The 24200-nt window shown below is 39.2% G+C and overlaps 1 protein-coding gene across 1 annotated transcript in view; it reads right to left on the bottom strand.

The window, feature by feature from the left end:
* The window catches only part of mylka (myosin, light chain kinase a), a 122251-nt gene that overhangs the window by 35667 nt on the left and 62384 nt on the right, over positions 1 to 24200 (bottom strand). The window contains exons 11-18 of the mRNA XM_084123267.1: positions 20673 to 20825; positions 11717 to 11854; positions 10731 to 10928; positions 10355 to 10601; positions 9555 to 9638; positions 8426 to 9213; positions 7365 to 7481; positions 4710 to 4772 (exon numbers count right to left, since the gene is read on the bottom strand). Of these exons, the coding sequence (XP_083979393.1) occupies positions 4710 to 4772; positions 7365 to 7481; positions 8426 to 9213; positions 9555 to 9638; positions 10355 to 10601; positions 10731 to 10928; positions 11717 to 11854; positions 20673 to 20825 (1788 nt within the window). The remainder of the gene's footprint in view (positions 1 to 4709; positions 4773 to 7364; positions 7482 to 8425; positions 9214 to 9554; positions 9639 to 10354; positions 10602 to 10730; positions 10929 to 11716; positions 11855 to 20672; positions 20826 to 24200) is intronic.

Below are 24200 nucleotides of genomic sequence, written 5' to 3'. Positions count from 1 at the left end.
GTCAAATATAACTCTGTTACAAGTTAAAGTTGTAAAGAACGATTTTTACTTAAGTAGAAGTACAGAAGTACTTGTTTTTAAAAGTACTTAAAGCTATGGTCTACGATTTCAAAGATTGTTCATTATTAATAACCTTGTTTAGATGCTGGTTATGGTTCTACAGTACAATCGTAACAATATGAAGAGAAAAAAGAATGAAAAAAATCCATTCACTCTATTGGGTGTACAGCTGCAGAGAAGTTGACCAATGTAAGCTGTCCGGCCGGACAGCTTACATTGGTCAACTGCTCTCATCCAATCCCCCGCTCCACTTGAAACTCCACGTGGCGCTCGCGTCTCCACCCCACCCCGCCCCCCTCCTGCGACATGAAATTTCGCGGGCAAGCAGCTGACAGTCTATGGTAGCTAGCAAAGTAGCATCAGCTCAGCAGTGGAGATTTGGGACTGAAAACCGACGCTGACACGGCTGACTTTTTGTTGAGCAGGTAAGCATTTATTTATACTTTTATGGTGTGAGGTGTTACATAAATAGCTTTTTATCAGTCTGACAACATGCTCATGCTGCCGGTCGGCATTGGAATGTTAGCCGTTTAGCATCGCCTATCACGGGTCAAAGTAATTATATTTCTTGAAGTGCTTGAATATATTTCAGATCGGAATTTGAACAAGATGCGCTGTTTACTACCAGTGATCACAGCTTGACTAAGTGACGTTGTTCAGGTCGTTTCCCGGTGGGAAGGATCAGGTAACTTAGCACAGTGGGGAGGGGTGTGTGTGTGGAGGGGCGGGATGAGTTTTTTAAAACTTCCCATCCGTCTCAGGCTTTCTCGACCGATTTTCAACATCGTAGACTACAGCTTTAAATATCAAAAGTAAAAAGGAAATGTCAATGCATTGTTTTATTATTGTTGCATTGTTGTATGTAATACTTACAGTACCTTATATGCCTCTGAATCTATGCCTGCCTACCTCCCCTCATATCAATATCAAATTTATTTCTAGAACACAGTTCCAGTATAGTGGGATTGAATTTGAGATTGAATAAGTGCATTCAATAACGTCCACAATGGTTTTGGACACACAAATGGCTGTTCCCTCAAATAGTCTCAAATTGTCTTTCAAATGTAGTGAAGTTAAAGTAAAAAGTGTCCAGAAAAAAACTAAAAAGTGTACTTAAGTACAGTACTCAACTAAATGTACTTTGTTACTGTCCACCTCTGCCGTGCAGTCAAGGTCTGGACAGATACTTTTATCCTTCCGGTGTGAGTAGATTTAACTGCAGAAAATCGCCAGGAACTTGTCAGGTTTCAGTGAGAAGACAAATATCAAGCTTATTGTCAATGATAGTTTCATTAAGATAAGGGTCAGTTCAGAAGTGCAAAGTGACGATGCAAGACATTCGAATTAAACAATGAGGTGTGTTGCTGATCGCTACCAGTGAGATAGATCAGAAAGCACTGCATGTTGTCTGGGCAAGGACGACAATCTGTAGTAAGTCCAGATGCATGGAAGAGCATAGGCTTAAAGCTGAAGGTACTCTTGAAGAACTCTTACAATTAAGCACTCTTTACGTGCACAGAAACCTATGAATATTAAAGAGACCATACTGAAAAACGAATGAGATCAAAGGAAAGAATAATTTATAGCAATTAAATAATTTATGCACACAAAAGTGGCCTTTGATTTCATTTATATTATATTATCTGCAAGTACAGTTTTTTTTTTTTAAATATACTTTTAAGATATGTACACTAGAAGTGCACATTCAGTACAACTGAGCACATTTCTTTTTCACAAGGGAGTATTTAGTCTTCTTTTACTTTCTTTGAGTTGGCAGATTTGTGGATTTTTTTTTTTACATTTTTCACCTTTATATAGAACTAGATTAGTAACTGTGGAAACCATGATGTTTTTTTTTTTCTTTACGCTAAACTACACCCCAATATAGATACAATGTCAACTGTATCTAATGTTTGTTTTTTATGACTTAAACAAAAAAATACTAACACAAAGCAGAGTGTTGCGACAGGATAAACAGGGAAAAATAAATGTAGCGACACAATAAACCCAGAAACAAAAGAAAAAATACATAAATATACATAGATCACACATACATACATAAATCCTGTAGTAGATCTAGGCATGTGGAGCTGGGGGAGGATGAAGGTTTCAAAGGAACTCTGATAGTGCGCTGCAGGACTAGCTTACAGCAAACAATGACAAAACAAATAAAAAATCTATCTTTCCAGATTGACTGAATTTGATGACTTAAGTATTTGTACATGTTGGTTACCATAAACATACGGGGTAAGGTGATTTACAAGGCAAAGTTTAATATTTAGTTAGATTAAGGATTCAATGCTAACAGTGATGCTTTCCTAACAAGCACAACTAATAACATAGAGATACAAATATAAGCCATTAGGACAGAGGAATGTAACAAGCATGACGTAAGTTGCAGTGGTTGTTTCTGAACTGGTCATGAAAGCACAGAGTCCTTAAGGACACCAATTGGGTTTTCAATTTCCACCAGCAATTCAGAGGTGCTTTTGGAGGTTAGAATTTTCCATCATCCAAGACACCACTGCTTATTTTTATAGCTTCATGATTTTTAATCACAGATTTTCCATGACTGCAAACAACTCAATGACTCAATGTAACCCCTTATAATGTAGGACCTACCTAAACCTTCAGTTGCTCCAAAATCACTATCAATCTTTTATTGTCAGCCTTGTTGATGTTCACGTGTGGACAAGAGGACATGTACAATATTAAAAGCATATCTGCATCCGTTCAGTGCTGTTACAAATGTACTGCTGCATCTCTCCTTTGAGGAATCTGGTTCTGCAGGTCCATCCACAACAACTGCATGTGCATTACAACATAAATGCATGCCGGAATATTATATAAACATTCTGTTATTGTTTAAACAGATGGTTTCTGGAAAACTATTAATTTCACCCATTGGCAGCTCACTTGTGTATTCTCTTTTCATGACAGAAGCTAATCAGCACAAAATACCCAGATAACTTGGACACAGTTTTGAATATAGTTTCCTAATAAATGAGTAAAATCCACTGCCCCTCTAAAACAAAGTATCAAACTTGACTCACTGAGTGACTAATGGTTAACTATTAAAGTTGTAAAATTAGGGCTCATCATCGCTGTGTTCCAAATCTAGTGAGCTACCTCAATGTCTACCGTCTACACATTTTACCCCATTTTTACCATTTTGGAAACATCGTAAGTAACTGATATGATATCAGGTCAATACTGATACATGACAGCAGGTGCATTAAGACCAACTCAAGTTAGCCAGCCAAACATCCTCAAAAATAATTCTGATACACTTTGACTTTATATTGCATGTTACAAAACAAAACTAAAGTACCCTTTAAATGGTTTGCAAGTACGTACAGTATATGCATCATGCAACACTTTAACCTGCATGTTAAATCATGGAAGAGTAATTTCCTTTTTTCTCAGCAGAATTTGCTTGTAACCTTTGAGAAAACCTTTGTAAATATACTATTCTCACTTCTCCTTTCTTTTAAGAAAAAAGAAAAACATATGGGACATTTCTCATGTGCACATATCAACAGTTTCAACAGTCTCAGTTTCAGCCATTTCGAAAGAGTCTGCTATAAGAGTAGGCGAAAAGTAGACCCACTAGTATACAAAAGCTTCACAAAACATTCTGAAGAATGTCAGGCATGTTAAAAACATTGATGTTAGAAAACTCATACAACACTCCTCGTGGTCCGGAGAGTGAGAGAGAGTCTTGACTGAGCCCATACATGGAAATCTAAGTGGGTTTTGCCAAGCAGTCATGCAGTAAAAGTCATGATCTCTCTTGCTCTACTGTCAGAAATCTCCTTATATTCTCTCTTTATATCTCTAAAACACACTTTTGTTCACCCCTCAATCTCCTTTTTGCTCACTGAGTTTGTTTAACATTAAAAATCAGTCAAAGTCAGCTATCCAACAGCCTTTGTCAAACAACTCAACTGATGAAGAGTGTGAGAAGTGAATGACTGGTTCACCAGTGAACACGGACCATACCATACTACAACTTTTGGAGGATGCAAAACTAAAGACAACCTTGAAAATAGTGCAAAGGCTAAATCTTTAACAATAATAGTCCAACTTAAAACTTTATTTTACAAAAGTGTCCAGATAGAGAGTGGAAAACTATTCACTTCATCTTTCCCTGATTCTACAGATATGTATGAACTAGGTTACATGCGGATGGATGTCTTTGTTTGTGTGTATTTTTAATCTGATTTTAAGCAAGATATATTTACAGCAAAAAGTAGCAACCTACTAAACAATCTCTAACAATTGAACAACTTTGCAGAAAATTGCTAAATTCACTCTAATTAACCTTATCAGAAATCAAATGGAGAGCTTCCTGTTAGGCTTTTTACAAGTGACCTTTCTTTCTTTCTTTCTTTCTTTCTTTCTTTCTTTCTTTCTTTCTTTCTTTCTTTCTTTCTTTCTCTTCTAGAACAAAGTAATTTAATAAGTAATTATTCTTAGTAAAATATATCCAGAGTGAAATTGTCTACAAAAGCTACAAGCAACTTAAAAGTTTGTGTGTGTGTGCGTGTGTGTGTGTGTGTGTGTGTACAGCAGTGGGAAAGGTTCACATCTCCCACGCCACTCCATATTGGGATATAAAAAAGGAAGTACATATTTTGGAAACTCACTCTCTGTGGTCGGGGTAGAGGGCTTCCTGCTCCGCTTATCAGCTGGTGTGGAGACACTGGGATCTGAACACAGACAGTCAGAGAGAAAGAAATACAGAGAGCAAAATTAGAATCAAATTCATGTGACCCCCATGAAAGCAGCACATTATGCCTCCTATTCAACTTCTGCACACTAAAAAAGTTCCAAGCTAATTAACTATTTTGAGAGTTTATTGTCATTCTTTCATTGTCACTTATTGCTAAGACCAAGACAAAGGTCACAATGACAAACCTGAGTTTAAAAAGTGGAATTTGACAGTTAAAATAGCAGAAGCCACTTAAGCACAAGCTATATGAGATGTTTATGCAAGAAAATTATAACATTAAAGTATTTAAAGGGATAGTCCAAAAATGTTAATTATGTTATTATTTACTCACCCGCATGTTGTTTCAAACCGGTAAAACGCAAATGAAGATCTTTTTGATGAAATATGAGAGCTTTATGTCCCTATACAACATCCATTTTGATGTTTCAAAAAGTTCATAAAGAAATTGTAAAACTAATCCAAATTAATTGAGCGGTTCAGTCTAAAATTTTCTGATGATTGCTTCAGATTGCTTGATTGCTTGATGAACAGATTGAATTTAGGCTTTTATTCACATATAAACATTCATCAACTCATACATCAGTTGTGGTAAACGGAGGCTCAAGCATGTTCGCCTGACGTGCGAGAACCAATGAAATTCATTCTCGTGTTAAACAGCACGTTTGAGTTTCCGCGAGAACCAATGAGGTTCATTCTTGTGCTCCAAGAACCAATGAGGTTCATTCTTGTGTTACGCAGTATGCTTAAGCTTCCACAAGAGGTTTGTTATCAGCGTCAAGCAGGTTCGGTTGAGCTTCTGTTTATGTTCAATGATCAATGTTTATATTTGAATAAAAGCCTAAATTCAATCTTTTTATCATATAAATTGATCGTGTCTATTCAGAAAATTTGGAATAAACCATTTGATTCATATGGATTAGTTTTACAATCTCTTCATGAACTTTTTGAAGCGTCAAAGTGGTAGTTGCGTAACTGTCAATGGAGGGACAGAAATCTTGCAGATTTCACCAAAAAGATCTCTAGTTGTGTTCCGAAGATTTGGAACGACATGAGGGTGAGTAAATTATGACAGAATTTTCATTTTTGGATTAACTATCCCTTTAAATAAAACTAACATGCCACCTTTTGTCACTGTTAAGCAGGAAAGAGATGCCTAGAGTCAATTTTAATGACATATTCTATAACATAAGAGAAAGACATATCTAAAGATTTATGTAGCAAAGATGTGTCCTGTAAAGCTGGACACAGAGATCTAGAGGAGCTATAGGGAGATGTCCTGTTAAGCATAACCGAGATATTTAGATACAACAGTAGGGACATGCCCAGTAATGCAGGATTGTGAAATCTGGACACAGCTTAAGGAACACATCCTTTAAAGTGGGACACAGAGTTCTATGAACAGCTGTAAAGACGTGTCCTGGAAACCACAACAAAGATAAAGAGATAGCTGTAGGGACTTGTTGACTACAGGGGTATGTATTGGAAAGCAAGACACTAATATCTAGAGAGTGATGACAGAAACAGTACACATGGATCTACAGTGGATAAAATGGAAAGAATATTGAAATTGGACATGACCCTGTTAAGCAGAACAGAGATGACTGTAGAATCAAGTCTTGTAAAGTGGGACAAAATTATTATGAACAGCTGTGAGGACATAACATGGAAAGCAAAACAGTGACATAGAAAGAGCTGTAGGGACATGTTCATTAGGACAGAGAAATCTAGATATGACTGGTAAGACATGTCCTGTAAAGCAGAACAGAAACAAGAGATCACTCTTTGAATATGCTATCCTGTCCAAATGGATCTAGAGATGGTTGTGGGAAGATGTCCTGTCAAGTAAGACAGAGAGATCTTTAGATCTTTTCGAACTTGACAGGGAGATCTAGAAATGGCTTTATTGACATGTCTTGTTAAATAGGATAAATACATCCAAAGACAGCTAAACACATCCTCTAAAGTGGAAAAGAGAGATCCATAAATGGTTGTAAAGACATGTCCTGGAAGAGACATGTCATTTAATCAGGACGGAGGGATCTAGAGCCGACTGCAGGGACATGTCCAGCAAAGCAGGACACAGAAATCTAGAGATGGTCATTGGGACATGACCTGTAAAGTCAAACAGAGATCCAGAAATGATTGTCAAAACATGTTATGCAGGTCATAGAGATTTAGAGACAGCTGTAAAGACATATCCTACAAAGCGAAACGAGGAGATCTCAGGACATGGCATGTAAGGGATGCAATGCAGCCTGATCTGGTCAGTAATTACCGGAAGCTGCAGAACCCAGGCAGAGACTCTAGGGAGGGAGACATACTGCCCAGCCCAAAACAGACAGACTCAAACCATAATATTCTCAAAGAAACCAAGTGTTTTGACATAGTTCTCAAGTAGAGAGAGAGAAATAATTATGTTGTGTTGTACAATTCAAAACTAAAAATAAATTACTAAACACAAAAAAATACAGACACTCTTGACACATCCTATTGAGTTTCATAGAGTAGATACAGGAAAAACATGCTGCAAACACATTTATTTTACTGGAGAGTTATAATATAAACTCACCGTCCACTAGGACCATACAGGAACATTCTGCCTTTCCCTCGTTGGTCTCTGCCCTGCACACATATTGTCCTTCATCCTCAGGTAGAGCTTTATCAATGGATAGAGAGCACTGACCACCTGCTTACACACACATATAAACACACATTAAACAGTTATGCTCAGAGGGTTGAGGAATCCCCTACTTTTACAGGAAAGTTAATCTACAGTATACTGATAGTATCTGCTGCATGCTGGAAATTACCACAGAAATCATTTGGACTGGTCCCTTAATCATAAAAGCAGTTGTGGGGCATGTCTATGGGGCAAATGTGCAATGACAGATGAGTTTGGTACTTCTAAACATGAATTTAACCTGGAATATTCCTGCAAACCACACACATGCATATTAAATTAGATATTCTTCAAGTACACAGGTTAACTTGTATTCGTCACTACATTGATTACGAGAGTCAGATTAAGAGTTTGTGAAACTCTTTTTCACTAGAGTAGCATGCTATTAAGAACACAGGAGGCCAAGCCACAGAGATATATCCCTCGCTGTACAGCTTCATACTACTCATTAATATCATTACTGATAGATACATCATGAAACATCTTGAATAAACTTTCATCCAATCACAGTCCTGCCGGCTGATACCAGAGTGTCATGTGACCACTGTTCAATGACAATTATGTAACAGTTACTTCTGGTCCTCTTGTCTGATTGGATAAGTGGCATTCTAAAAGTGCTCATCTTTGTTTGTGGCGTTTCAGCCAACCACTGTGTTTCTCAGCAGAACACAAAGTTGGTTCCAGCATTGGCTTCATTTGGAGCTATTTTGGTTAGTGGACCAAAAGTCGACTGTCTGCAATGTCAGGTACTCAATATTAACTTATTGTTTGTATAAAATTAATGTCAAACTGTGATTACCTCTGGTCTGCTGATGCTTGAAACATGTACACATGCATATAACATAATAGAGCCCCTGATAAACGCCACAATGCCAAAATTTATCCATGAGAGTTTGCAACAAATTAGTCCTCTTACTTGGGTAATTTTAAATTGTAAATGCAACACTGACCCTCATTAGCAATAATGATGAATTTGGATGGTTTGATGAGTTTTCCATCAAGCGTCCATGTCACTTTAGCGGGAGACTCAGATGAAAGTTGGCACTGTAGATGCAAACGTTCCCCATCCAATACCGTCACGTCAGTCAGTTTCTCTGTAAAAACGGGCTCTTTTTTCCCAACTGAATTTTTTTTCTCTTTTATCCCTCCATCCACACAGTTCACGTCATTTTCCTTTTCTCTGGTGTCTTTATCACCGTGGCTTTCTCCATTCCTGTCCTGGCTTGGTTGTTTTTTCTTGTTGCCTAACACTGATCTAAAGTCAACAGCTTCATTTTTGTTGGGCTGTGTTTTCACTAAGGATCCAGGACCAGGTTTGGGGCCTGGGGTTCCTTTCTTTCCCAGCACTGCTCTGAAGTCCACCTGTTGTGGAGAGTTGACTTTACGTTCCTCTTCCGTCAGCGTCTTAGGCTTGATCTGCCGTTGAAGGTTCCCCCTGAAGTCCATCTGCTCGGCCGTGATCTCCTTCAGGTCTTCCTCAGAGACACTCTTAGTGTTGACCTTGCGGCCGAGCACAGTTCGGAAGTCAATCTGTTCAGCCTCCTGTTGTCGGATTTGGTCTTCTCTGTGTTCCTTTGTCTCTACACGCCGTTTGAGAAGCCCAAGGGTGGCACACCCCCCCTCTTCTTCCTGATCTGCCCGACTGTTGAGGTCCCAGAGTGGCTCAGAGCACGACGTTGCAGGGCTGGGAGTCTCTGGATGTCCTCCCCTGCCTGGTGCAGTCCTCTCCACCCCTCGGCTGCCACAGGAAGAGTGGAGAAAAAAAACATACAGAGACGTTTAAAGCCCCAGCTAGCTCAGCCCACACTGGAGAGCAGCTTAATCAAGAGGATAGTTAGTTCAACACGACAGAGTTGCATCAGAGATGACTTCAGAAGCCTTATAGGGAAATGAGACCAGAATGGGGCCCCTAGACTAACCCACACTCCTCTTTAGACAACAGCACAGCTGAGTGAGGAAGCATAAACAGAGCACTTGGTTATGTAGATATATTATGTAGATTTAGTGCAGGGGTTAAGGGGAAAAGGCTGTAAATATAGCTTCGGGGCAGAGGAGAGCAAGAATAGAAGGAAAACGTACTGCTTATGAGAATCGTCACCAGACAACATGGGGTCCTCGCTGACGTGCAGAGTGGCCACTGACCTGCACTCTCCTACTTTATTCCTGAGAGCAACAGAAGATTTATGAACACTGAAGTTCATTTATGGTAAACTGCAGAATTGAAAAAGTAAATGAAGAACTAAAAAAACAACCCTTTCTGATATGACAGAATGTCACCTTACATGTACTTAAATGTGTGGATCTCATGATATATATATATTTTTTTTTCATAAATAAACAGTTAATTACAACATAATTACAATACTACCATGGTGTATCAATACTTTTTAATTTAACTATTTATATTTAAAATAATATTCATATTTTCATAGTTATATTATGTCATTATTTTTTGTTACATACAATATTATTCTATATGGAATTTTTGATCATTTCATAAAAATAATGACAATGCAAAAAAAAAAATATATATATTTTTTTTAGATTTTGGGTAAAGTGTCATTTTCACATCTTTTCACGTGAAACTATTATGGAGACTGAAATCATTTTCGATTGATAAAGAATCAACAAAATAAAATCCATATTGTTCACCTTGAAAAAAGGAACTCTCTATATATTTTTTTTAAATTCACTAAGTGAAATAAAGCCTCTTGAGTATGTTTTAAGTATGTACATTTTTATTTTGTAATGTTCTCAAAGTGAGTCAACATTACCAAATAACTTACCAAAAATATAGAGAATGTATTGTAAACTATAAAGAATGTTTTTTGTATTAGTAAATTAGTAAAAAAAATTGAAACAAGTGTAAAAACCCTTACTTCAGAAGAATCTCATAGTTTCCAGCATGATGTGTCTTCACTTTCCTGATGAGCAGTGAGACTACATCCTCCTTCTGTAGGATCTCAAAGTCACTGCCTCCAGATATTACCTGCCCTTCCTTCATCCAGAGGAATTCTGGGAAGGGGTCACCAGCGATGGCACAAGAGAGCAGAGCGTGTTGACCCAGGGAGGCGGCAGAAGACTTGGTTTTAGTGATGAACCAGGGCTGAACTCCATCTTGAGGCTCTGTGACCAAATAAACCAAAATATTATTTTACAATATTTAACTATTATATTATTATAAAAAGCTCTGGCAGTATCTATTTGCAGATCACACTATTTTGTTATGCAGTTAGTACTTAGTATGATTTGTACCTTGTACAGTTAGTGAGGCTTCAGTCCGAGCATCTCCAGCTTCATTCCACACCTCACAGGTGTATGTGCCCGTATCTTCAGGAAACACTTCCTGTATGAAGAGAGTATACTGACAGCCCTTCTTCTCAAAGTGGAAATCCTCTGACTCTTGGATCTCTTTTCCATTATGCAGCCAGACCACCTCAGGGGCAGGATTACCTACATACAAAACACATAACACTTGCAAATGATTAAGCAAGTTTGGGTTAGAGAAAATGTATGGAGGACAGTGGGACAAAATAAAGAATAATGAAAGTGCGTACAAGTGCGTCAAAGAGAGTTAAGAACAGTGTCTTACAGGCCACACTGCACACACTTTGTTGTGACTTCAGCAAGTTCATATGCTGTTGAGGTCACATGTTCATGCAAATACACAGTCAGGAGACTCCTCAGATGCGGTCGTTACACAGGAAGTGCTCACTATTATATAATCACTAGAACTAAATCATCTGCACAAACATGCTCTTGAGGGAGTACAAAGGAAATTCCATTCATTACAACTAAACACAGCAAAACACACAATCTATTGAAAAATAAGGATTTAGGAAATCTTGGCGCAATTTCAATTTTACAAACCTGCATTAGAACATGGTATGCTTAAATTAATCACTCAGGGCAACAGTGGCATTACAATCTGAGTGACCACTGTTTTTAAATATATAGCTTGCAGAGAAGCCCTTGCTGGCCCACCACTGATTTATATATGTATATCATATATATATATATATATATATATATATATATATATATATATATATATATATATATATAAATAAATCAAAGTTGTCATTTTTCATCTATGGCAGTGATTTTTGTTGTTGTGAGAGGGATGTTGTTGTTTAATGTTGGTCGTATTTGTAATGTGTGCATTTCCGAAAGGACAATAAACTACACTTAATCTTACTCTGCTTTCCTCCTAGATTGAAAAACTGAAGGTTGTTTCATACCTGTCACCTCCACGGTCATGGTCACCTGACTGCCATCCATGACTCTGAGATCCTGCAGACCTTTGAGGAACACCGGGGCAGACGGTCTCCTCACATCAGTCACAGAATGAGCAGCAGACCTCTTAACACTTTCCTTAGCTGGCGAACCACATACAGATTACATGAATGATGCTAAATTTACCTCAAAAACATACAGACAAACACTATATGGACAAGAGCTGCATTCCCTATTGTGTTTCACAGAAGAACAAATATCATACAATACAGGTTTTAAACAATATGAAGGTGACTAAAAGAACGTAGAAGATATTTTTTTCCATTGGTGATCTATCCCTTCATAAACTGTATATACAAAGATTAATGTGAAGTATTCTGCAATCAATAAACCGGGTGTATTTAAGAGGCACAACCATTCATACTGTGGGCCCTATTTTAACGATCTGAAACGCATGTGTCAAAGCGCAAAGCGCAAGTAACTTTGTGGGCGGGTCTCGGCGCTGTTGCTATTATACCGGCGGGATAAATGACTCTTGCGCCCGGCGCAAAGCTAAAATGGGTTGGTCTGAAGTAGCTTCATTATTCATAGGTGTGGTTTGGGCGTAACGTGAAATAAACCAATCAGAGCGATATCTCACATTCCCTTTAAGAGCAGACGCGCTTTTTCCTTGGCGTATTGCTATTATAATGGAGGATTTGCCAGGCGCGCGCCAGGAGCGGTTCACAGCCGAAGAGAGCAACGCTCTCGTCACGGCCGTAAAAGAGAGAGAAGTGACATTGGGGATGGAGAAACACACCCAAATTAGCTTCGGTTAAACAGGTATATAATAATGTGGGTAAATGTGTAAGCTAGATGTATGCTTTTATAATAAATTGTCTATCTATCTATCTATCTATCTATCTATCTATCTATCTATCTATCTATCTATCTATCTATCTATCTATCGTTTGTAATAATATGATTTGCAAAAATGAAAACTGCTGCTTCTGTGTAGATTAGAGAATCAAAGTGTATGCGCGTTGTGCACGCTATACATTATGGTCAAGCATGCGCCCTTAAAATAGCATAATGAACAACGCGCAACGCGCCACTGACTTTAGACTAGGTTTTTTCTGGCCAGTGGCGCAATTGTTTTATGGAACAGTAAAATAGCACCAGGGATTGTTTGCGCCGGGACACGCCTCCTTTTTTGCGCTGAACCGCCCAGGGAGCGCAAGTTCATTCCCTAGTTTAGCGACGTGCTTCTGTGGAGGGAAAAGCGAGCTTTGCGCGGGTGCAAAATAGGAATGAAACATGCGTCGGTGTACAAAGTCAATTGCGCTGGGTGCAAGATAGGGCCCTGTATCTTCAGTAGTCACACACAGGAGCATCTGTGCTAACAGTGTCCTGCACTGCTCTTCAGTACTGCATCAGAATCAGTCACCATGATTATTTTACAGAGAAAAGTTGGGCGACATCGTGTGTCAAACATGTTAGAACTATTAGATGAAGATCTGTAAGTTAATGGATGTTGCAGACCGTAGGAGCCTATGGAGATGCTGTATCATTAGGTAAATTGGAAATATTTTTGTTTTATATATATATATGTAGCTACTTGTCCTCTGGTGCACCCCTTAATCTGCTCCTGAATATTACTGTGAAAGTGAAGACATAATTCTGGGTATTCATAATTCTAAGTATGTGGTGTCCCTCAGGGGCTGATTTCGGGACCTGTTATTTTCCCTGTATATACTTCCTTTGAGTTCTATTTTTTGGAAGTACAGTATCTCACTGTTACACTGATGATTTTCTGTTTAATTTTCCAGCGAGTTTAGATTAGAAATGTTCTTTAGACCATGTTTGTGAGTGCTATAATGGCATTAAACTTCAGCTGTATAATAATTTACTTAAATTAAATGAGAGTTAAGCAGAGGTTCGGATTGTAGACCCTTCCACATCATATCTATGTACCCTGGCCGGTCAGCAGGTGTTTTGTCCTTAACCTCTTAAGATTTAAAAAAGAAAATCAAATTTGCTCTTTTCCTATGTAGAAATGAGTCTAAAAAACAAGATCTGTGCCAACTCATATTTTTATTTGATTTTTTTTTTTTCATTTACACTACAATGAACGCCACAAATTAATGTAAAAGTGCTCATTTTTTAACCATACAGTAGCTATGAACTACAGTTAAAACATATACAGTATGTGAATTCGTTTTGAAGATTTTGAAAATAATATGTATACTGTAACAATGAGCAATGCAACAAGAATGTAGAAAAAAGGTAAGACAAGTGAAGTCGTATTGGAGTCTTTTTGTTGCTTGCAGTGGATGAATCTAAGTATATTTGTATATGTCTGTGTGTGCTTGTGGGTGTGTTTATGTGTACTTGCTGATTGATTTGATAAATAATCAATTGTGTGCATTTTCGTATCAAGGCATTAGTGTGTGTGGAGTGTTTGTGTGTGTTGCTGTGTATTCACTTATTTCACGTTCACTTTTTCTGTCTCTCACTAAAACCAAAAAGTAAATGACAGTTTATAGTTCTTTGAGAACAAATAAAATCATATTGGTAATATTAATAATTAATAAACAAGAATGTTCATAAAACATTAAAATTACAATGTATAGCTCTGTATTTTAGCTTTTAAATGCTTCTTTCAACACCTAATGTCCATTGGACATTAAACTTAAAAAAATGGTGGTTCTACAACTCTGAAAGATCTTCTAATTAACTTTTAATATTATCACTTGATACTATTAAGATTATTATAGATGCAGCTTAGCATATACAAGGTAAAAATGGGTAATTCCTGTAGAGTTGGTGAGCCATGTCTTATGTGATGCCTGAAGCTCAATTAGATTATTTAGGGGTCATACAGTATATTCATTGTGATTGGCTGATCAGGGACAAATCAGTGACCAAGCATTACTCATATTATAATATATTTTTTAAAGTTTAAACCAAAAAACATATGATGTCCATTCCAATGGACCCAGGGTCTGAAGGGGATACATTTAATAGATCTTTATTTAATTTAATTAAAATAATTATGGACTCATCTCTAAATCATCTCGAAGCAGATTCGTGCTGTTGTTAAGAGTAGCTTATTTGATTTGAGATCAATCACTAAAGTTAAACACCTTCTTACCAGGAAAAAAATGGAAATTTTGGTACATTCCCTTATCTCAAGGTTAGACTATTGTTACTCTTTGTACATTGGTCTGCCGTTAGCTCACCTGCAACTGGTGCATAATGCAGCAGCATGGCTTTTAACTGGGATGAGAAAAAGGGAGCCTTTTACTCCTATATTAGCACCTTTACATTGGCTTACTGTGAAATTTAGGATTTATTTCATAATGATCCATTTTGTTACACTAGCAGGCCATGTGCCTCAGTATATCTATTTAGAGTTAGTAGAGTCTATTTAGAGTCTATTTAGTAGAGTTATCTCTTTCTTCAGTCTCTCTCTAGAACCCTTATAAGTCCAATCAGATTCTTATTCTGAACATGTAAAAATCTTCTTTTTTTTTACTTACATTTGTGTTCTGGGAGGACTTATTCTGGCTGCGCTCCCTGTTATCTCTGTCACGGCCAAGAACACCAAATATGAACTCTCTGCCTGCCCTGTTATAGCCAAGGAGGCCATCTATGAACTCTCTGACTGCCCTGTTATGGCCAAGGAGCCAATATATGAATGCTCAGCCTACCCTGTCATAATCAAAGAGGCCATCTATGAACCCATTGTTTGCCCAGTCACAACCATGAAGACTGATTATGACCATTCTATGCTATCTGTTGATTCTGTTACAGCCACAGAAGCCGATTATGAACTCTCTAAACTTCCTGTAATGGCCACAGAAGCCGATTTTGAACTCTTTGAACTCTCTGTTACGGCCATTGAGGCCGTCAATAATCTCTCTGTGCTCTATGTTTCAGTTTTGCCCTGGTATCCAGCTCAGACAGTCCCGTCATGATTCCAGGCTCCAGCGTGGCCTTCTGCTCTGTCCTGGGGGTCTTCAGTCTTGTCTGCTCTGCTGTGATGGTCTTCTACACCGCTGTGGTGATCTTCTGCTCCATCAAGGGGATCTTCAGTCCCATCTGCTCTGCTGTGGTGGTCTTCAGCTCCACCTTGGGGGTCTTTTGCTTCGCCTGTGCCACCACGGTGGTCTTCTACTCTGCCTGCTCCGCAGTAGTGGTCTCCTGCTCTGCCCTGGTGATCTTCTGCACCTTCAAATCCACCCTGGTGGTCCTCAACTTTATTTGCTCCGCTGTGGTGGTCTTCAGCTCTACTCAAGTCTTTTGTTTCTATTACTGCGTTATGCTGTTGTGCTTGAACAGTCTAAAATTGAATGTTGAAACTAGTAAGGTGTATTTATCCATTCAAGTGTGAGAAGAGACTAAATAGAATGCGCTTCGGAGCTTGTGCGCTGTCTGTATGTGTGTGTGTGTGTGTGTGTGTGTGTGTGTGTGTTACAATATCACATCGCATTAGTTTAGAACAGCGATTAACCAGCCCATACTTATCTCACGTATGTGCTTATGCCAGGGGTTGAAGAGACGCTAGCCAGCTATTTATCCCCAGGTTCGTCGTCATACTTAAAGAGACCCACACTACCCTCAAAATTACATCTGGCCTTGTGGGTAAGGCTTACAATGGTTGTCTTGAAGGCGTACCAGGATGACCTATTAAAAGACCTGGACTCTTGCGAGGGAGTAAACCAATAATTAGTGAGGAAACTCCGCCAGGTCACAGATCTAGCTCTCGGTGCCCACTTCATCGGCTGTGTGATAGCTGCTATGGTTGCCATGGAGAGACATCTGTGGCTCAACCTCTCTGCATTAAAAAAAAAGATAAGGACTTTCTGCTGGATGCCCCAGTCTTGCCATCTGGCCTATTCATTGATGCAGTCAATGCTGGTTTCAAGCAGCCAAAAAGCAATTAGGCAGCGTTTTGGCAGTTCCTCCCGCACCAGATCCAGGGGCCAGTGGAATCTGCAAGCCAGCCCCGGCCAGGCCCTAGCTCCTCTACAATAAGAAGTGAGGAGCAAAGGGACAGTGTGGCTTGGGGAACCAGGAGTTGCACAAAGCCCAGGCGAGAACAGATCTGAGGACTGCCATTGCTTCTAGGATGGCTAAAAAACAAAAGCCCTGAAGGTGGTGGTCATAGGGCATCCAGGGCATGCCCCCTTGGGGAAGTCATTGTGGCATCACTATGTCATGCCTCGTCTCTTCCTCTAAGCCCTTCAGGAACTGCTCCGCTTACCCCGCCACATTTGGTGTTACGGGAGAGAACAGTTTCCTGTGGAATTTCCGCCCAATCTCCACTCAGCACGTTTACCGGAGTGCGGCACCCGATGGTGTGCTCCCCACTATGGTGAAGCAAGAGCAGGTTCCATTATTGAGAGAGGAGTTACAGTCCATAGAAAATGAAGGGTCCCAAGAATATTGTGTCTCAAATTCAATCTGAGGATTGGTTTGTCACAATAGATCTGATGGATGCATACTTTCATATTGAAATTCTACTACAACACAGGAAGTATCTCAGGTTTGCTTTCGTAGGGTGAAGGTTACCTGTTGAAACAGAGGCTGAGGCCTGGGGAATGGATACTCCATCCTGACGTGGTGGAGTTAATTTGGCAGAGGAGTCAACCCATTGTCCACTCTGGTTCGCCCTCACACCTCAAGCTCCATTAGGGCTGGATGCCATGCTGCAGATGTGGCCAACGATTTTCCCCCGATCACTCTGCTCCCGGGAGTTCTAGCCAGAGTTCATTAGGATGGAGTTCATCTGTCCCTAGTTGCTCTGATCTGGCAAGCACAAGTTGGTTCTTGGATCTCTTGGGAGATTCTGACCAGGAGGGATCTTCTCTTCCAGACTTGGGGCACAATATTTCACCCCAGGCCTGAGATGTGGAACATGTGGGTCTTACCCCTGAGGGGTACCAGCTCATAGATTCCGATTTCTCAACTGAGGTTGTTGAGACCATCCTAAAGGCTAGAGCTCCCTCAACTAGGAAACTTTATGCCCTAAAGTTACATCTCTTGAGAGTCATAGGGCCCTATCTTGCACCCAGCGCAATTGACTTATGTACACCGACGCATGTATCATTCCTATTTTGCACCCGCGCACAGCTGACTTTTCCCTCCACAGACGCACGTCAGTAAATTAGGAAATTAACTTGCGCTCCCGGGGGCGGGTTCAGCGCAAAGAGGAGGCATGTTCCGGCGCAAACGTTCCCTGGTGCTATTTTGCAGGTTTAGAAAACAATTCCGCCACAGACCAGGAAAAACCTCGTTGCGCATGTTATTATACTATTTTAAATGCGCATGCTTGGCCATAATCAATGTAGCGTGTGCACAATGCGCATGCACTTTGCTTATCTCATCTACACACAGATGCATCAGTTCTCATTTTTAGAAAACCATACATTATTACAAGGAAAAATATTAACACACAAGGGAAATCATTGTTGTGTCCATGAAGTTGTGAAAAAATAGGCATAAATCTTGCTTACACATTTACCCAAATTGTTATACGCCTGTTTAACCGAAGCTAATTTGGGTGGGTTTCTCCCATCCCCATACAATGTCACTTCTCTGTGTTTTACGGCCCTGATGAGAACCGCTCCTGGCACGTGCCTGACAAATCCGCCATTATAATAGCAATCCGCCATGGAATAAGCGCGCCTGCTCTTAAAGGGAATGTGAGATGTCGCTCTGATTGGTTTATTTCACGTTACGCCCCAAACCACACCTATGAATAATGAAGCTACTTCAGACCAACCCATTTTAGATTTGCGTCGGGCGCAAGAGTCATTTATCCCGCCGGTATAATAGCAACAGCGCCCAAGACCCGCCCACAAAGTTACTTGCATTTTCGCTTGATACTTGCGTTTCAGATCGTTAAAATAGGGCCCATAGTGTTTGTAGCACCGTATATATCCAGTCCACTGCCCAGTTGTTTCAGTTCTGGAGATTTTGCAGGGGCATCAGAGCCCACTCTAATAGCAGTGTGGCATCATCTTAGCATCACCCGACCACGCTGTTGGCCAATAAAAATTAGCAGGTCTTCACATGTGCTTCAGACACCGGCTCACGCAAAAACGTTTCAATAGCCTTAACGTCATGACTAAGCGTCTCGTTCCCTCTCAGGGAACCAGGTTACATACAGTATGTAAGCTGTGACAGTTTAGGGTTAGGTTTGTTACTGATAAGAATGTAAATGTGTATCCTACCTTGAAATGCAATGTAAGTCGCTTTGGATAAAAGCGTCTGCCAAATACATAAATGTAAATGTTGCGATTGCTAATTTTAAATTATTATTATTATTTTTTGAATTATTACTGAGTGTTTACTTGTCTTTAATAATGCTTGTAATTTATATTAGTTAGGCTAGTTGTTATTCTATGGTCTTTTTTAACCACAGGCAAACATTATTTGTGTAAGTGTTCTTTAGCCAGTTAATTTTTGTTCATGATTTTCAGCTAATATGAAATGTTTTGCAATAAGACTAAATGTGAAAGATATCCAATTTTTTTTTTTTTTTTTTATCTAATTGGAATCGAAATTAGGAATCGATAAGAATCGAAATCGATAAGCAGAATCGGAATCGTTAAAATTCAAACAATACCCAACCCTAATTATCGCCCACCTCTTTATATAATGTTGGATATATATTATATCCAACTTTATCCACATACATACAGTAGCCTATATACTCATGTAGGGCGATATATACTCCATAGCAAATAGCAACTTTGTGATTGCTTGTATCATATTGTGAAGAGCAATACAATACAAATAAAATTGACTTGACTAAATAGTATGTACATAAGAACTGTAAAAATGAAGTGCTACCGGGAATTTATTTACTTCACTGTAGGTATTGTATATATTTATCATATAAAATAATGTATATTGAATGTATATTTTCTGAAAATACAACCAAAAAGTAATGGAAAAGATTTCAGAGGGTAATTCTCTTCAAGTTGTCCTCTGAGACTCAAATGAGATCCAGCCACTGCAGCATGTGTATATGTCTGTGTGTGTGTGTGGGAAAAGACTGGTATTTTACATTTTTAACCCACTTGAACATGGAACCTCCACCATTAGACAGCCTCACAGACTGCAAAAGAGCAGATGTTTCTCTAATCCCGAGGACCTTAAAATAACTCTTCAAAAAAAAAAAAAAAAAAAAAACTTATCAACGTAGCACATAGCAAACGCCTCCTACAGTGTATATGAGAGAAGTTAAAATTTACAAGAGCCTTTACGTTTTTGTGACTTAAATGCCCTCAGAGTTGACAAGCAGAGTTGAGGGGCAAGAAATGTAGGAGACTTTTGACAGAATAATATGAAAACACCAATTCAGTTTAATGTAGACTCTCACACTGAAAAGTCTAAAAGACTATTCATACGAAAAGATTATGAAATTGAATTTGGGAATAAAAGTGGGATTAGGCCTACTAATTTTGAACATTTTGTAAATTGTATTAATCACTGCCAATACCTAATCAAATGTCATTTGTGCTCAAATGCTGCTAGAGCTTTTCCCAGAGCTAAGATTTTGCTCAATGACTTCAGTTGGCTTTTTAATGACTTTTAGTGGATGTATGAAATCAGTTCTCCTTAAATTCCTAGCAGAGGTCCTTAAGGTCCTAGCAGAGTAACCACAGATGTAGAGAATCAGATTAACTATCAACGTGATTCATTAACATTTGACAACCACAAAATGTCACAGTACTGTTTGAATTTAATATTCTTTTATCATTGAAAATCTCAAAAACAACTTTTTGTGAAACGGTTAGGTTGAGCTTCTTTGAAAAAAAAAAAAAAAATCACTCTGGTTAGATATTTTACAATCTAATGCAATGACATTCAGACATTTTTAAGGGTGACTTCAGCATCCAATACATAAAACATAAACCCTGAACTGTACTGGCAAATAAGAATAGAAGAAAGAGAAGTGTGTCTTACCTTTAACCAGCACACGAGCTGTGCACACAGCTCTGCCATGATCATTCACTGCTACACATGAATACACTCCTGCATCCTCCAAAACAGCTGCCTTAACTTTCAGCTGAGCCTTACTATTCTCAAACATGGTGTGGGAATATGGAATGGGTTTATCTGAAAAGACAGAGACAGAAAAAAAAGACTGTATCTGTAATTTATCATAATTTTAATTGCTGAGAACTTCACTGAGAAAGGAATCTAAATGATTCTTAATCCATTATTTAAAGGTTGAGATGGACAAGGTGGGGTTATCAAGACATACAGATACAATTTCAGCTGAAATACTGACAAAGTTATCTTGGAGTGATCATAATAAGAAAATAGAGTGGTGCAGTGATGACAGTGATGATATTTTTGTAGGCCAACCCAGAAGTGTTGTCCCTCAACATAAACCCTATATAGGATTGTTCTATTGGCTTTTAGATTATTGCAAAAAATAAACTCTCTGACTAACAAAAGTTTATGTTTAACGGTCATGTTCTTTTTTTAGATTGCCTTAAGCTGGGTTCACAGTGAACGATTTTGGCAACAATTTGGCTGTCTGGGGCAAATTTGGTGTATCCTAAAAGATTCCTCAGATCTTAGACCAAAATCTGAAGTCTTTGATTGTTAGTTTGACATGTTCACTGGTAGCGGATTAATGACCATTGCGATCAAATTTTACTTCCGACAAAATTCCTGTAGTCCTGTAGCGTGACTTCTACGACAACCGTTAAATCAAAAACCAATAGGTGTGCCGAACCTGATGATGCAATTAGTGAGACAGCAACAAACCACCACTTGCTCCACACACATCGTCTTTGTTTTGTTTTTCCAGTTTTCTTTTCATGAGAAGCCATAATCAAAATTAACCCTAGAGATTGTTCTCACTGAACGTGTCACGGATTGATGATGTAAAACTCTGGACGAGTCTTCGAGATCCCACAGTGTGACATGGCTTACAGCGAGGATCATATTCGTACAGAGTCTGACAAGCAGCAGTCTTAAAGGACTATAATAAATCGTACAGTGTGCACCCGGATGTAGTTCTTGCCCCTTTTTGTTATGATTTCTGATTAGTTTCACACCTGTTCCTTGTTTTGTTAATTATCATTCACTGTGTCCATAAGTCCTAAGTTTTCCCTGTTCAAACATTCATTATAGTCTAGGACTAGGCTTAAGCCTCGTCTGTGAAATTGTGGGTGTGATTCTTACACATTTAATTCATCATGATAATCTTTACAAATGAACACAGCTTTTATGAATTTTGAAGCCCAAATACAATCACAAGAACTAAAAAGCTATACTTAGCCTATAAACGAACTACACCAGGGTTGCATGACTTCAAGATTACAACCATTATGCTTGAGAAAACTTTTTCAGACTTTATTTAAAACAATTTTCGCTGAAAGTTTGATTTAGAATTGTTCGCAAGAGTGCAATTATAAACATAATGAGGCTTTAAAAGCGGACTAGTGAGTAGATGTTTTCTTGTTAAGTGTGATGACGTTTAATGTCCCTGACAAACTCTGTATGTAGTCCCATTTAGTAAAAGCTTTAAAAAAAATCTCACAATGGCACTGGAAAGATTGCTGTGTGAATGTATCTGTCAAATGGGAAATGTATAAAATAGCACTTTGTTATGCATTGTTAAATGTTTTTGCTTGTAAATGGCTAAATGTTCTTGGCTAAATGTCCCTTGCAAAATGTCCCTGAGGGTCGAGACCAACAGGATTCAAAGAGCATTTCTCTCAAAATCATGAGGAAAAGCATCATCTTCTTCTTTTTCCGACTTTCCTTTCTTTTTGTACAACCCCCTACTTTTCCAGGGATTGTAAAATCAGCCTGTACAGATGCAGTAACCCTCTCTCTCTCTCTCTCTCTCTCTCTCTCTCTCTCTCTCTCTCTCTCTCTCTCTCTCTCTCTCTCATATCTGACTTACCATGTCCATCTGTGTGAATATTTCAGGGTGAATGATGCATGTTTTGCCTTTATATGGTTGTAAGGTCTCATATTTGCTCAAAGGCTCCTGCTGCGGCTCACAGTTTCTCGGGGAAACCCAGAGTCAAACTCAAGAGACTTTCAGCTAGTCTGTAAGAACACCACCATCAGTCTTACAGTCCAATTCTTATAGGACACACAGAATCAGTTTATCAGTACAGTTTATATAGAATTAAAACTGTTACACCAAAAGGTCCTTACGGTCGAGACTCTCGTTCCTGCAAAGGGGTTGAACATTTTCAAGATGTTTCCAACTCTAACTTTGAACCAATTCTGTAGAATGGCCCATATAGGCTATTTGAACAGGATTTGTTTCCAGGTATGACTATGTACTAAAAATGTGCTTTTGATATATATACCGTCGTGCTCAGAATTAATCATACCCCTGGTAAATATGATCAAAACTGGCAGAAAAAAAAAATCTTTATCGTTCATCCTTTTGATCTTTTATCTTATTTAAAAAGAACCTTTTAGGATTTAGGATTTAGGGGGGGAGGGGAATCACATTATGAAAGAAATGTTTTTTATTTTATTTTAGAACACCGTCGTGTTTACAACTGTGACAATGAGTGGCCGGCTCATCAGGATCAACTGAAGGCTGGATTTTCAAAAGTATGTGAGGTTCGCGGCTCTATTGTTGCAGTAAACTTGCACAACATTCTTGAATGAGTCATTTATTAGATGTACGCCGGTCTGTTATTGTATGGATATCGACTTTACATTTTCACACTAAACATGACGCGGAAAAAAACAGTGATTGGTTGCGTTACATGTCAGTCAGTCCTTGGCTGATATTTTTATTCTTAAATACATGTAAGTGAATGTGTTTTGTCATTTAAGAAACCTTTATAATGATCATGATTCATGTTAGTTGATCTATAACGCACAATGGGCACACTCTTGAGATCAGTTATGCGAATACAGGGACCTCGTGCTCAGGCACCTCAGCCAGTTGGGTCTTCAGGTCAACTGGGAAAAGAGCAAACTCTCCCCCAATGTGTGATGTTCACAGATGCCTCTCGGGTGCCACGTACAACGGGCATGCAGTGTCAGGGGTGTGGACAGGCCCCCAACTGCATTTGCACATCAACTGCCTCGAGTTGCTAGCAGTACGTCTCGCTCTGAGCCGCTTAAAAAGGCCACTACAGGGCAGGGACGTGGTTGTCCGTACGGACAACACTGCGACCGTTGCGTACATCAACCGACAAGGTGGTCTACGGTCCCGTCGCATATCGCAACTCGCCCACCATCTCCTCCTCTGGAGTCAGAAGCATCTGAGGTCGCTTGGTGCCATGTATGTCCCCGGTGTGCTCAACCGCGTGGCCGACGAGCTATCACAAGCTGTGCTCCCGAGAGAATGGCGACTCCACCCCCAGGCAGTTCAGCTGATCTGGAGAGAGTTCAGGGAGGCTCAGGTAGACCTGTTTGCCTCTTCAGAGACCTCCCACTGCCAGATGTTTTACTCCCTGACCGAGGGAACACTCGGCACGGACGCACTGGCACACAGCT

The sequence above is a fragment of the Abramis brama genome (genome assembly GCF_963993115.1).
Source record: "Abramis brama genome assembly, chromosome: 8".
NCBI lineage: Eukaryota > Metazoa > Chordata > Actinopteri > Cypriniformes > Leuciscidae > Abramis > Abramis brama.
This window is presented reverse-complemented; position numbering and strand designations above follow the sequence as displayed.